Consider the following 13038-nt stretch of genomic DNA (forward strand, 5'->3'; position numbering starts at 1 on the left):
GTGTGTATAGCTCGATTCGAAACACGTCCGATGATCGCTGCGACATTTCTTCAAGTCCAGCCATCCGTTTCTTAAGAAATTCAGCACGATGAATTGATTTAAATTCCAGGTTCACCGGCGAATTAACGAAATTATATACGCGTCGACAACACACGGCAAGAACGACCGGTGTCGTGCCGCCATATTGACGGCGAATCGGCGATCTGAAGCAGCGCAAGAGTGGATGATCGAACGCGGACGATATATTTTATGTAAATTCGCGCGCGAAAAATTCGTGTCACATCGACGGTCTCGTTGACGAGGATCCCGAAAGTGCAAATTATCGGCAGCGATATATCTGCGCGAACTCGCGCATAAACTCGCGAAAAACAGCAACGGAGAATCGAATTCACTATACTTCATTCTATACGCGAGCGCTCCGTCGATGACTTCGCTCAGAAAAAAACCTATCAAATTCGACCGAGAAGCGAAAAGGTCTAAATTCGGTTTTAACATTTTTTTTTATTAAGCGGTATCCATAATTAATGTAGAGAATCTAAGCCGATTTTTAGTGCTTTTTTATTTTTTAAAAAAACCTAAATTTGAGAAAGTTATAGCTTGCTAAAGTTTCTTTGATGACGGCAACTTCAAAGGGTATGACGTCATTTCTTATATAAGATATGACGTCACAGCACATTTTCGTGTACTATATTTTCTTCAATTTTAAAGATATTGCAAAAATTCAAAAAGTTTACAAAGAAAGTATGCAATGATTTATCAAACTGCTTAATAAAAAAAATTTATGTTAAAACCGAATTAGCCTAAAGACACGATGGATCGCCATGTTGTTGGTGAATTTTAAACGCCAAATGCAATATTTCACGAAGAATTTGTGCGAATTCGCGTTACGCAGCGATTCGCTATATTGACGAGAATCGCGAACGCTATAAAATTTGCGGGAACGGAAATTTAAACTCTCTCGGCTATATATTATTCCGTTGATGACTTCACTCAATAGACCGCCTCGTTGAAATGTGGGGAAATGAACTTTGCAAAAAAAGCGCGAACGCCGTTGCTGCCCCATTGTTCGGTAAGTTTCTTTGTCTCCCTTCAGATTTCACTATCGTATTCTTGCAATTCCACACACGAAGTAATAAATCCAATTAAAGAGCGCTCGCCCTCGATTCGAGGAAATTTTAGATAAAAACTGTACACTTTAATCTACAATCTGGATCGAAAGTCCAGAATCAAAAACCTGTTTATCGATCTCTTATTGATTTGTTAAGTATAAACCTACAAATCAAAATTAAAATTCCTAAATATTAAAAATGTTTATTAATACAAAATAAAAATAAGAACTGCAATTTGAGCGTTCTCAAAACGACTGAAACGCGGTTTCGGTCAAACTAAAATTTGCGTAAATTTCGATCAATATCGCTCGCTGCGGTTAACAGCAGTTGATAAAGGTCTGATTGAATCCTATTCATATTGGAATGTCCTCTCGTGTATTATTCTCAAACAACAGAAAAATCAGCGAAGAGAGTGAGAGAGAGGGGCGAGGAGGGAAACGACGGAGAGAGAGAACGAGAGAATACCCGGAGAATGGCATGCGCATTGAGATTGAGAGCGTACATGAGCGTACAATCCTCGCTGACGCTGAAGTTTAATCAATTTTCGCGATACCGGGCATATTTCATCCTTACATGACGCGAACTTTCTCGCAGGACTGTACCGCGCGAAAAAGAGAAGGAACGCCGCGGCGCGTGAAGTTGTCTCTCTCGGATGACGTTTCGAGCGCCAGTGCGCGTTTCAGCACGGATAGAGTTCAGTAAGGTCACCAGTGGTCACCAGCCTCGCCGGTATACGGGTTTGTGTTTCTACGCGTTCTCGCGTTTCCTTGGGAATTTTTTCGCGAGAAGATCGCGCTCGCTCTCTTTCTCTCTCTTTCTCTTTCTCTCTCTCCCGCCACGTCGATCCGCCGCGAACGGTCGTCGGTGTCGGTCGTTCGCTCGCGCTCTCCGCAGTCTCCGCTGCCATTTCCGACGCGAATCCGAGCTGTCGTCATCGTCCGCTTCCCACGGACGAGCTCCGGGCCGACGTCGACGGCTGACACGTCGCGCGAGTTCTCTCCCGCAGCTCCGAGGAGCCGACTTCCCCCGAGTACGTGGTACGTGGTCGAGGTACGTACGACGATCTTATCTCGCCGCATTTTCTTCCCCCCGCCTCCCGTCCCGTCCCATCGACGCCGGTTACCTCAGACTTGAGAGGTTAGGCGCGCGCGCGCGGGTCCTGCGATACGTTGGCTCCTTGCCTCCTGCAAGATGAGATTCGCGCAGCGATCGAACGTCCGTTGCGCGCCGTGACTTTAACCCGAAATCGGTGTCGACCACACCGCAAGTGGAAAAGGCGATTTGGAAAGGGACGGCTGATGTCTCATTGATGACTGCCGATGGGACAAACTCTCTGCGGGAGGTTAATCAGCCCTTTAGGACTGCTCTGTCAGGTAGAAAAGAAACCGACTTCTCATTAGGGCCTCGAAGGGTCTCCGAAGATGCCGTTTAAATCTGTAAAATGAGAGCATGATTCACCGGCAGCCTTACAAGCGTAAGTCCTTGGGGATTCATCGTATTTCTTGAGTAAATACCGGAAAAAAAGGGACCTACTATCATTGTCCTTCGTCGCGGAAATGGTGACAACCTGTCTGGGACATCATTTGCGCGGAAAGATACGTAGCTGAGGATTACGATGGAGATTGCGCGACAACACATGTCAGTGTGTTATTATTAGCATAGCTGTGACTCTAATTGAACTGTGTTAACACTAACTGTACTCGTGCGTAGTTAATGTCAGGCCATGGAACGTCGTAGCGCCACGATTGGGTTTGCAATTGAACGTTTTTTTAGGAGGGGGAGGAGAATTGATACGATTAATATTATACGAAATGAGAAATAACATCGGCTTTTACGTGAAATTAAGCGATAAATCGTATCTAGTCTAATACATGGCGTTTCCTAACCTCACAATGCTCCCTCGATAATGTAGAGATCTATCTGAACAAAAATTGTTGTTGAAGCTACATTTATAATAGAAATGTACATATATCTTATAATGATACATCAATAATGCATTAATGATAGCAATACCAATACATGTGTTAAATAAAAATAGGATTATTTCAATAAGTATCAAATTTTAAGTATGCATTGTTTATAAATAGTAATTTTTAACAGTTTATTGTTTTATTATAGGAATGAACCAAAGAGGTAATCGGAAGGCAAAGTTGTGAAGAACATAGGAAGATATTTTCCTCCATTCGGTCCGAAGATGGTCAAGACGACTCAGATGGTAACAATGTGTCTTCTAAAATACTAAAAGTTCATTCATCATCAAAATTAAGATGCTGGAAAACTGATTTCTGTATACGGCAACAATGGCAGAAAATACAGAAGAAAGTATTACTCTATCAACGGAAAACGAGATCTCTTCGGTACCAGAGATTCTTTTGACAGACGATGGAGCAGTTTCCCCTGGTAAGAAGGAGAATCATGAACAAATAGACATTGACATTGACAAACCATCTACTTCTAAAGAAGCTTCAGACGCCACTGATGAAGAAGAGAAAATTGAAGGTACAGATTTACTTAGTTCTAAAAGCCAACAAGATGCTTCTGAAACCGATGCCTCTAAAACCGATGTTCCTAAAGCCGATGCTTATGAAATCAATGCTTCTAAAACCGATTGCAATGGAGATTTGACAGAGACAACTAATCTTGACAGGGTAGAAAGTTCAGAGATGATTGAATCTGAAACTACCGAATTTCGAAACGCCGAATTTGAATCTAGAGAGAATTCCGATGACATTTCTCTAGAAACGAGTAACGAGTCCGTTACAGAATACCATTTTTGCCCTACCACCAAACAGAACAATCTAAACGATATCTTAAAAATTGTTCATGGAGATTTAGCGATGGAGATGCTCGAGCATGCTGATAAGTCTGCAACAGTTAAAGACAGTGACGAAGACAACAATGAAGAAGAACAACAAACGGTAAAGAAGAAAGATGACGTTTCGACAGACGATGCGGCTGGCAATGCAATAAAATGTACTACTTCCGTGGCCGTAGAAGATAAAAGAGACTCTATAGAATCTTCTGAGAAGACAGAAGAGAAATCGAATTTAGAAATTGTCCGTTCTCCAACCGCGATTGGCGAACTTATTGAAGAACAGCTTGCTAACAATTCTACATTATCGACTGATCGCACGGATCACATAGTAGAGTGGGTTAAAAACTCGGTACTGAAGGCGAACGAAGAGAGTAACATCATTGAAGAATCTAAAGTTGAGAAAACGACGAACGAGGCAGAGAAACGAAAGATGTGTAGCGTCACCCCGCCGTTCGTATCGTTGAGAAAATCGCAGAAGCTCGTAAGCAACATCATAAAGAAGAGTATTAAATGGTGAGTACCCTATGTTTCATTCATTACTGATTATTAACCGTTGATTATTAACTGATCGAAATCAAAAACAAGAAAATAGGAGGTGACAGAATAACTTTTATTAAAATCTATTATCTTAATTGTTGTATTTTCAATCGTTCTTATCTCTCAAGCTAAATAAAAAATAAATAATTGGTCTTACTTTTCTTATAAAAAAAAACATTTCTCAAAACCAAGTATAAAATTGCAACACTATGATGTGAAGAGGTACAAAAATATATTTTCTATTAATATTATTTGCACGATAGAACTAAAAATTCTGAAAAATTCTATTATAGATAATTTTTTTAAACTCGCGTTCGCGAATAGTATTCAGTCGTATTCGATTTTTTCTTTCTAAACATCGCGAAGATCGCGTATCTATTTGCGTGATTTCGCGAGCACGTTAATGCGCAGCAGCGCAACAATTTTGTACACCAGAAAGCGTTGCTACAATATAGCGAATATTACTCCGTTTTCTTATAATCGTTCTTTGATGATGGCCGAGATATTGGTATTATCGGCCGATAAAGCTGGGATAAGTGGTGAGCATACTGATGGGCGCGCAAACGCACGCTAACGACGCCGGGAAGCGGGATAGAGAAAGATAGGTGAGGCGAAGACAAAGTTGCAGAAAAAACGAGCCGGAGGGAGCGAAATATTGACCGTGGAACGATAAGCAAACGGTGGTGTCGATAACGGGATGACTATTTCTGCAACGCACCCTCTCCTTCTCCAACCTCCGCTTATCTGCAAGATAGTGTGCGTGCGTGCATCTTATTTTTCTGTGTTTGTATCGTAAATATCTTATTACCCTTTTTCTTACATTTTTGCCTTCTACTTAACGTCCACCACATGAAAAGATAGGAAATCATTTAACTTAACTAAATATTTGGTGACTCATAAAACTTCCAAATTGTTTTTTGAAGATTATTTTCAAATACGAGCGTATCTAATTGTAAGATCAAGTTACGCCCCATTATTCCACAACGTTTTAAATTTAAAACTGTGTCTTACAATAGAAAAATTACACCGTAGAAATAATTTTGAAAGTTTACTTGTCGGTCTTTTTCGAAGCCGCGTTCTATTACCTGCGTCTAGGTATGATAAATGATAGTTGTTGAGAAAGTCACTTGTCCAGCAATTTTCGGCAACATCAAAAGCATTGTGACTGTGTTTTCACTTATAATCATTTTTCTTCATTATTTTAGTAGTAAAGTACTTCAAAAAGATATCGTAACTCTAATCTATGTAATTTAATTTTTTGTTTTTTACTATTTTAATTGCTATAATTAACAAACTTTTGAAAAGAAAATTACAACAATTCTCTTAAGAGAATTGCAAAAGAATTACAAATCTGCTGCAGTTATGATATTTTTCATTGGTATCGTCAATTTGTCCACTGGAGAACATTCATTTCTGAATATGAATCGCGAAATACGTTTTTTTTTTCTTTTTTATAAATGTGTATTTGGTGCACGCAGAAGATATCGTTCGAACAGGCGGGAAAATAAATAATTTTGTCAGTTACCGTATCGTATAGTTACGGTATCAATGCTTCGATGACACGAAGGTTAAACGGTGACAATATGTTGTTGATGACGCCAAGCGTAACCTCGCAGTTGAGCGGTGCTGCGTCTCGTCTATGATATCGCTATCAAGACGTTACCGCGATGCGTGTACACATCGATACATTGCATTGACAAAAAAAATAAAATAAAATAAATCGCGCCTGAGCCAGTGAAACGCTCGAGCGTGGGCAATGAGCAATTTATGGAATTAAATTTATCTGGTTTTCTATATAATTATATATATGTATATATAGGTATATATATTTGTTATTACATAAATGTACCCACAATGATAGCCAGTCATTTAGCACAAAAGCAACAAAATATTACGATTATTTATTTTATGATTGCGTATCACATGTTCGGTTCATGGTTATTCCAGTTGACACTGGACTGTCTACCGTTTAATTTAGTAGAGCCATTTTTCCATATAATATAGAAAGCAACAATGGTGATGCACCATAATGCATTATCTTCAACAGGAATTTTCCTTTAATGCCTCTGCGCTCTTGTCATTCTTCATTATATCGCCGCTGAATAGACAATTCTCTATTAACATACTTATTAATATTTATTATTTATTTGAATTATCACCTACTGATTGTTACCTAATATATTTTTAAAACTAAATAAAATGACTCTTCTTTGGCATCTGCTATGTTGCTGTCGATAAAAATTTTATCGTTGTTCTTTATCGTTTTATAAGAACATTTTGTTTCGTCAATCTGCAATGATTCACTGATTGAATATTTTGAAAGTTTTAGAAAGTTATTTAAAAAGATGCGCTTTATCTAAGCATGTAAAGCGCATTCTCCTGATATAAAACTGGCTTTTTTAAAAATATGTTTTACTCTCTTTTCCATTCTTCTCTTTCTTATCATAAAACGTTCCACAGAGTTTTTATATGGATAATATTTTATCAGCTTCGTGGGTAACTTTGTACTGTCTATCCAAGGTAGTTTCTGGAAGAGCTATCATATCGGAGACGCGATTTATTTTTTGATCGATGGATCGACGTCGATGACGAGAGTTTTTCCAAGTGCCTCTCGGAGTGCCGCGTAGCCAAGACTTGGGATAATTATAATACGCGATCGACCAATATATGCGCGCGCGTGTTTCACGGGAAGGCTATCCAGTTTCCATGGTCCCAGGCCAAGGCTGGTTTCACCCCGCAGCGACGGCAGCGGCAGCAGCAGCAGCAGCAATAGCAGCAGCAGCAGCAGCAGCCGCCGCCGCCGCCGCCGGATGAAAGTGGAGCGGCCGCGACGACGCAAGAGGGGCGTTAATCCCCACGAACGGTACCATAGAAACGGTACCGCTAGGGTCGTTATGCAGTCACTGCCATGCCTGTCGGAGACCAACCACTCCGGTACCGACTGGAAGGGCTCGATCCATCCAGCCTTTCGACTCGATTATCCCGACCTTACGGCCCTATCCACGATCGACCTACGCATCTTCAATCCTTGCATTCGTCGATATTTAATATTTTCTCACAGGTTTCTCAGAAATAGCATCTCGCGCTTTATTGACGAGAATGAAAGAGATTTCATTAATTCAACTTGAGCTTAAGAGAGTCGATCTTAGTTTAATAATGTATTGAGAATGCACACATTAAGAAAAAGTAGAATTCACAATCGAATCTGACGACTTAACAATGTTCCTACTTGGCCTGCGTGTTTCATGTTCAGAACGGTCTCATCTTTTCGTTGGAACTTGGCGGTCGACCGTTCGTGGCATATAATCCAGTCCAAAGACCTTGAAGAAAAAGGAAAAGTCTTTGTCCGCAGTCCCCTGGGCGAAGGAGACCGTAGCCAGATGTCAGTGATGAGAGTTTCGACCGTACGTGGCGCGTTTGTGTGTTGCGTGCGTCACTTTTTCACATAAACGCACGCACACGCGTGTACTTCTCTTGTGTGCAGGACGTTTACATGTGCGGTACCACTATGGCGGGAAGTACTATTCCAGACCCGCTTCTCTTCCCCGAACTTGAACACGCTTTCTCTCGCTACGAGAAAAGTCGATTAGTATGTGCAAATTTAGGTTGACAACAGAGTTAGTTAAATTATTATCCTGCGTGAAAATTCTGATACTTAAAGAAATAATGGAATATTTGGTGGACGAAATAGACACTTCCTTTGATCAACGTTTGTAGATTTCTATGTACCAAATAAATCCCCCCCTCAAAATAAACATATTATTCGCAGGTGGAAAGAATTAGGTAGAGAAAATTCTGACTAGTTTTCCGCAGCAGAATAGAAACTACACAATTGAGCTTTTCTAAAATATTACCTGTGTGAAAAATTGTGTTTGGAAGAAACGGCATGTTATTGAGTATGAAGTAGAATTTTTCTTTATGGAAATGCTTTCGTAAAGCATTTTTATACTCAAAAGATTTCAAAATGGAGAACAGTTACAATTCTCAAACTATTATCATTTCTCATTTTATATTGTATCAAGTTTTCATAGATATATTCAAAACTTTCAGTGTTGAACGTTGGAGACTCATAGGTAAGAAATCCAAGAGAAGATATGTTTGTGAAACTGACAAATTATTTCGTGGAAACTTGTATACATCATTAAGAATTCTAATTCTATTTTTTGGTTCTATATCTCTCGAGTGAACAAATCACAAAGAAATTGCTTTTTTTAAACAAAATCAGACACCAGACTCGCGTTGCGAGAATTCCCCTATTCACTTTTGCCAGATTCTAGGCTGTTTAATTTAGGATTCGTCGCATCATCGTCGAATTACGAAACGTCGTAGGTTCCAATCACGATTAATCGCGTGGAGATCCGGAGACCGCTGCGTGGCAATGGCGCATCTTCTTCGCCTTTCGAACCCCGGTATCCTGGTAACGCCAGAGAGTGACGTCATTCGTGTGTGATCCAAAGGCCCGGCGGCCGGTAACCGTCCGTTACCATCGCGCACTGCCACTACCACCATCACCACTATCACCATCACCAGCACCAACACCGCCACCCACCGCGCACCGTCACGACCAGCATCGCCGCCACCCTCGGATCAAGCCGCCCTCAACCCCTCTTCTATCTCTCTCTCGCTCGCCCCCTCCGGCGATCCCCTTTGCAATTTCGTCGCCCTCCGAACGGACTCTGACCCCTCTCGCGTCGCCGCAGCCGCCGCGCCGCGACCGCCGCTAAAACGAGAGCCGGATAGAGCAGGCTCCCGAAGCGAAGCGAGACCATCACGAATGCATGCAAAATACTAGGTATCTTCGAGACGTTCCTCGTTCTTCGACACACCGATTTTTGTATCGACATCACTTGTGTCTTATTGGGTATAATTTTGTGATTTTTCTTTCTTTAAAATAGAAAATATCGAGAAAAGTCATTTACTCTCTTACTATCTAAGAAAATAAAAAATGACTACGACGTTTTATTTATCGTTAGAATTCTTAACACTAGGTATTCGACTTTATTAATAAAATCGAGCACGTCAGGAAGTTTAAAATCGAAATCGAACCTTTCTCGAGCTGGAGGATTTATTTAATTTCTTATTATTAGAGCTTCGTAATATTGCTGCCTCTCGTGCGTTTATGAAGCAGGAAGGCACACGCGGAGCCTCGTCTGTTACTCGTCAAACCCGAATGTGAAACCAGATCCTTCTCGTCAGTTCCCAGTTCTAAATAGATTTCATCAGGAATCTGTGCGCGGATTTTTCGAACAGGATTTTGTTATAAGGACTAAACGATATACAGGAAAGTGTCGAGTCATTCTCGTAGTGGATGTAAACACGTAGATGCAACTTGGTTGATGCTTTATCGGAATATCATATTTTGTTTCTTATCCGTGCGTTTAAATTTCGAAATTTTGTATCTCCGTTGACACGTGCGCCATTTTAATTTAACATCACAAATTATTAGATGCATTTTAAACAATATGGACTTTATGAATTGTGATTAAAATCAATTTTTAATTGTATACCTCAATGGAAATATATCAATGTCGAATATTTATTCGTTTTATCAATTATACGATGAGATTTTTGAGATTATGTATGGTACATATTTGATTGTGATACAGCGATACAAAGAGTAGCACGAGTCACTGTTTGCCGCTAGCATTGGGGATCTCGGAGACCATTATATGCTCCACTCCGTATCGCTGTGTAAATAATCCGGAGAACCAGGCTCTCGAGGGCACACATATCGGTTGATACACGAAACTATCTACGAAGAGGATATATTCCTCGTTACCGTTTGAATAGACCTAAATCGCTAAGTAGATTCATTTTTCCATCATGCGAGCAACAGGTCGAACGAGGTTAACGTCGACCGCTGCGTCGCGCCGTCACAACGTGGGCGGAAAGAGAGTTTTAGTTCGGAACCAGGTTGGAAGGACCAAACGGGTTGACCTAATCGACCTGATCGTGAATGAGCGATCCCTAGATCGCAAAAGCGCAAGCCTGGAAGAGGCAGCCGCTCGTGGAAGTCTTCCCTGGAGACTCGAGCGCGCGACTTAGCAGGTTTGGCAGGCAGACAGAGCGGACGGGCGCAGGCAAAGAGAGAGGGTGGCTTGGACTTTGGTCGGGGTGGTGGGTATTGATCCCGGCGAAGCGGTAGCAGCGGGATGGCTGGGACCCCACCTCAAGGATGAAGGGTGTCTCCCCTCTCCGCTCTCGACCGCGCGGCCTTCTCTCTGTCTCTCTTTATCTACCTCTCCCTCACGTACTCTTTCGCCGGCAACGATGAGAGGAAGCGCAGGCGAGAAGAGAGAGACACAGAGAGCAGAGGAACCACGTGAGTAGTATGCTCTCAAGAGAGAAAGATAAAGAAAGAGAGAGGGAAAGGGGTGAACCATCTAGCGCACATCCGTGTGTACCAAAGATATCATCCTTCTTCTTTTCGTAATGAGCAGTCTAAAACCTTCGAAAAAGCATTGGACCTTTATAGGAGGTACCTGCAAATGTAGATCCATATTAGGGAAGCAAAAAATACACCTGGGTTTAATTTTTTGGAATTATTAAACAATGAAAGGAAGAACAGAAAACTGTTCTTTTTGCTATCAATATTTTATTTTAAATTTATTATGTGACCTACGAGTATTCTTTTTCGAATACATTTCTACGTCTTTTATTTTCTACCTGCTGTTATGTTTCATGAATTGCCTATATATATTCATTGCCTGACGAGAGAATTTTCTCAGAGAACTTTCCTGCGTGGTTTGTTTATACTGATCCTCTGACACGTGTACATACCAAGTGCTATATTCGTATCAAATTGATTTAATTCGAACTTAATTTGAATGTAAATGATGGGATTAAATTATTATGATATGCGCAAAAGAAACGTATTGAATCTATATAATAAATAGATCTATAAATAGAATCTATATATACATTAAACATATTGAATCTATATCTATATTCTGGTTTTACTTTTAATAATTTTTGAATACTTTTAAGATAAATTATCGAGTATTCTATTTTACATTTTTCTGTTCTTGAAAATTTAAACAGAATTAATATATCCGCAGAATTTATGACTCTAAGTAAAAAAAGTCTTTAGAATCATTTAGGATGCTTTTACTACTTTCAATTAATTCGTATTATATTTTCTCGACAGACTAAAAAATGACATTGAAAAAATGAAAACTCAAGTAAAATATGATTTCTTAGTGTAGATAAAAATGCTTAGCTATTCTGTTTTATATTTTTCAAACTTTCAAAAATAAAATCATGGAAAGAGCAAAAGTTTTTAAAACAGAATAATTTTTTATCAAAAAGAGGAAGAGAGAAAGAGAAAGAAAAGAGTAAAGCATAATTTATTTATGACCCTTTTCAACGTCGTTTAACTTGAACCTTAGTTTAATTCACTCTTTGCTTTTTTTAACAGTCTCCCTTAGAAACAGACAAAGAGTGAATTGGACTATAAGGTTCAAGTTAAACGACGTTCGGGCATTAGTGCTTTTGAAATTCCTACAAATATAAGAATTAACTTGAGAATAGTTACTTGGGGTGACTATTCTCACTTTACACTCTAACGTCGAAAAAATGAAACAGTAGTTTTGTTTAAGACGAGAATCCATAGTTACTTTTCTTTTTTTCAAACTTAATCTACACGATAGAAAGGAATAATGGATAGAAATTTATATTTGTACATTTATAGGTACTAACTTTTTGAAACTTGCTATAGGGTGTAAAAATCACGTGATCGTTTACGTTATAAAAGTTAATAAAGAATATGATAAAAGTTCATGTTATAAATTTGAAATAATATTTAATGAGTTTACATGAGGTTATAAGTACTTATAATATGTTTATAATAAATAAATAACATATAATTATAACAGTTAATATAAAATAGGGAAAATAAGAATTGAATGAAAACGTATGTGTAAATGCTTATAGCATAACAAGTAATAAAATAATTGTTATTTTATCTAATGCAAAACATGTTTTGTTAATAACAAATACAACATTTTTGTACATTCTTGAAGAGCAAACTCAATATCATATAAGTGTTGTTATCATATAAATTACTTTATAATGATAGCGACTTTGCCTTGTTTTAAATTGCTATAAAATGAGTATTATGTAACATATCCTTTTTTTAATAATTATTTTTTACGAACTTTTAAATATGCAGTCCCATCGATATAAAAGCATTTTATCAACTGATATCTTTATTTTTTAGAAATATTGTCATAAATTGTTTTTAATATGTGTTTCTTCTTTTTTATTAATATTTTTTTTCTTATTAATTTTTCCAGAAAATGTTGAGTAACTATATAATATATGTATATGTATATATATATATATATATATATATATATATATATATATATATATATATATATCTATTTTTTTTCCAGAAAATTATATATTGCATATTGTTTTTTGTTCTCTAACTTATTTAAGAGCAACATATATATGTATATATATATTGCTCTTAAATAAGTTAGAGAACAAAAAACAATATGCAATATATAATTAATAACAATGACTTTTAATTAGGGTGTAAAAATTATTCTAAATAATCGTTTACGCAAAAAA

At 38.5% G+C, this 13038-nt stretch overlaps 1 protein-coding gene across 5 annotated transcripts in view; it reads left to right on the forward strand.

Moving 5' to 3' along the window:
- Positions 1–1819: 1819 nt before the first annotated feature.
- The window catches only part of LOC139817228 (uncharacterized), a 44397-nt gene continuing 33178 nt past the window's right edge, over positions 1820–13038 (forward strand). Inside the window, exons 1-2 of one of the 5 annotated variants that reach the window (XM_071785179.1) lie at positions 1820–2159; positions 3228–4437. In XM_071785179.1, coding sequence (XP_071641280.1) covers positions 3410–4437 — 1028 coding nt within the window. In that variant the 5' untranslated portion in view covers positions 1820–2159; positions 3228–3409. Of the gene's footprint in view, positions 2160–2186; positions 2584–3227; positions 4438–13038 lie in introns of those variants that run through there. The other 4 variants (XM_071785153.1, XM_071785170.1, XM_071785189.1 and 1 more) reach the window with 4 other exon arrangements.

Source organism: Temnothorax longispinosus, chromosome 1 (assembly GCF_030848805.1).
Source record: "Temnothorax longispinosus isolate EJ_2023e chromosome 1, Tlon_JGU_v1, whole genome shotgun sequence".
Lineage (NCBI taxonomy): Eukaryota > Metazoa > Arthropoda > Insecta > Hymenoptera > Formicidae > Temnothorax > Temnothorax longispinosus.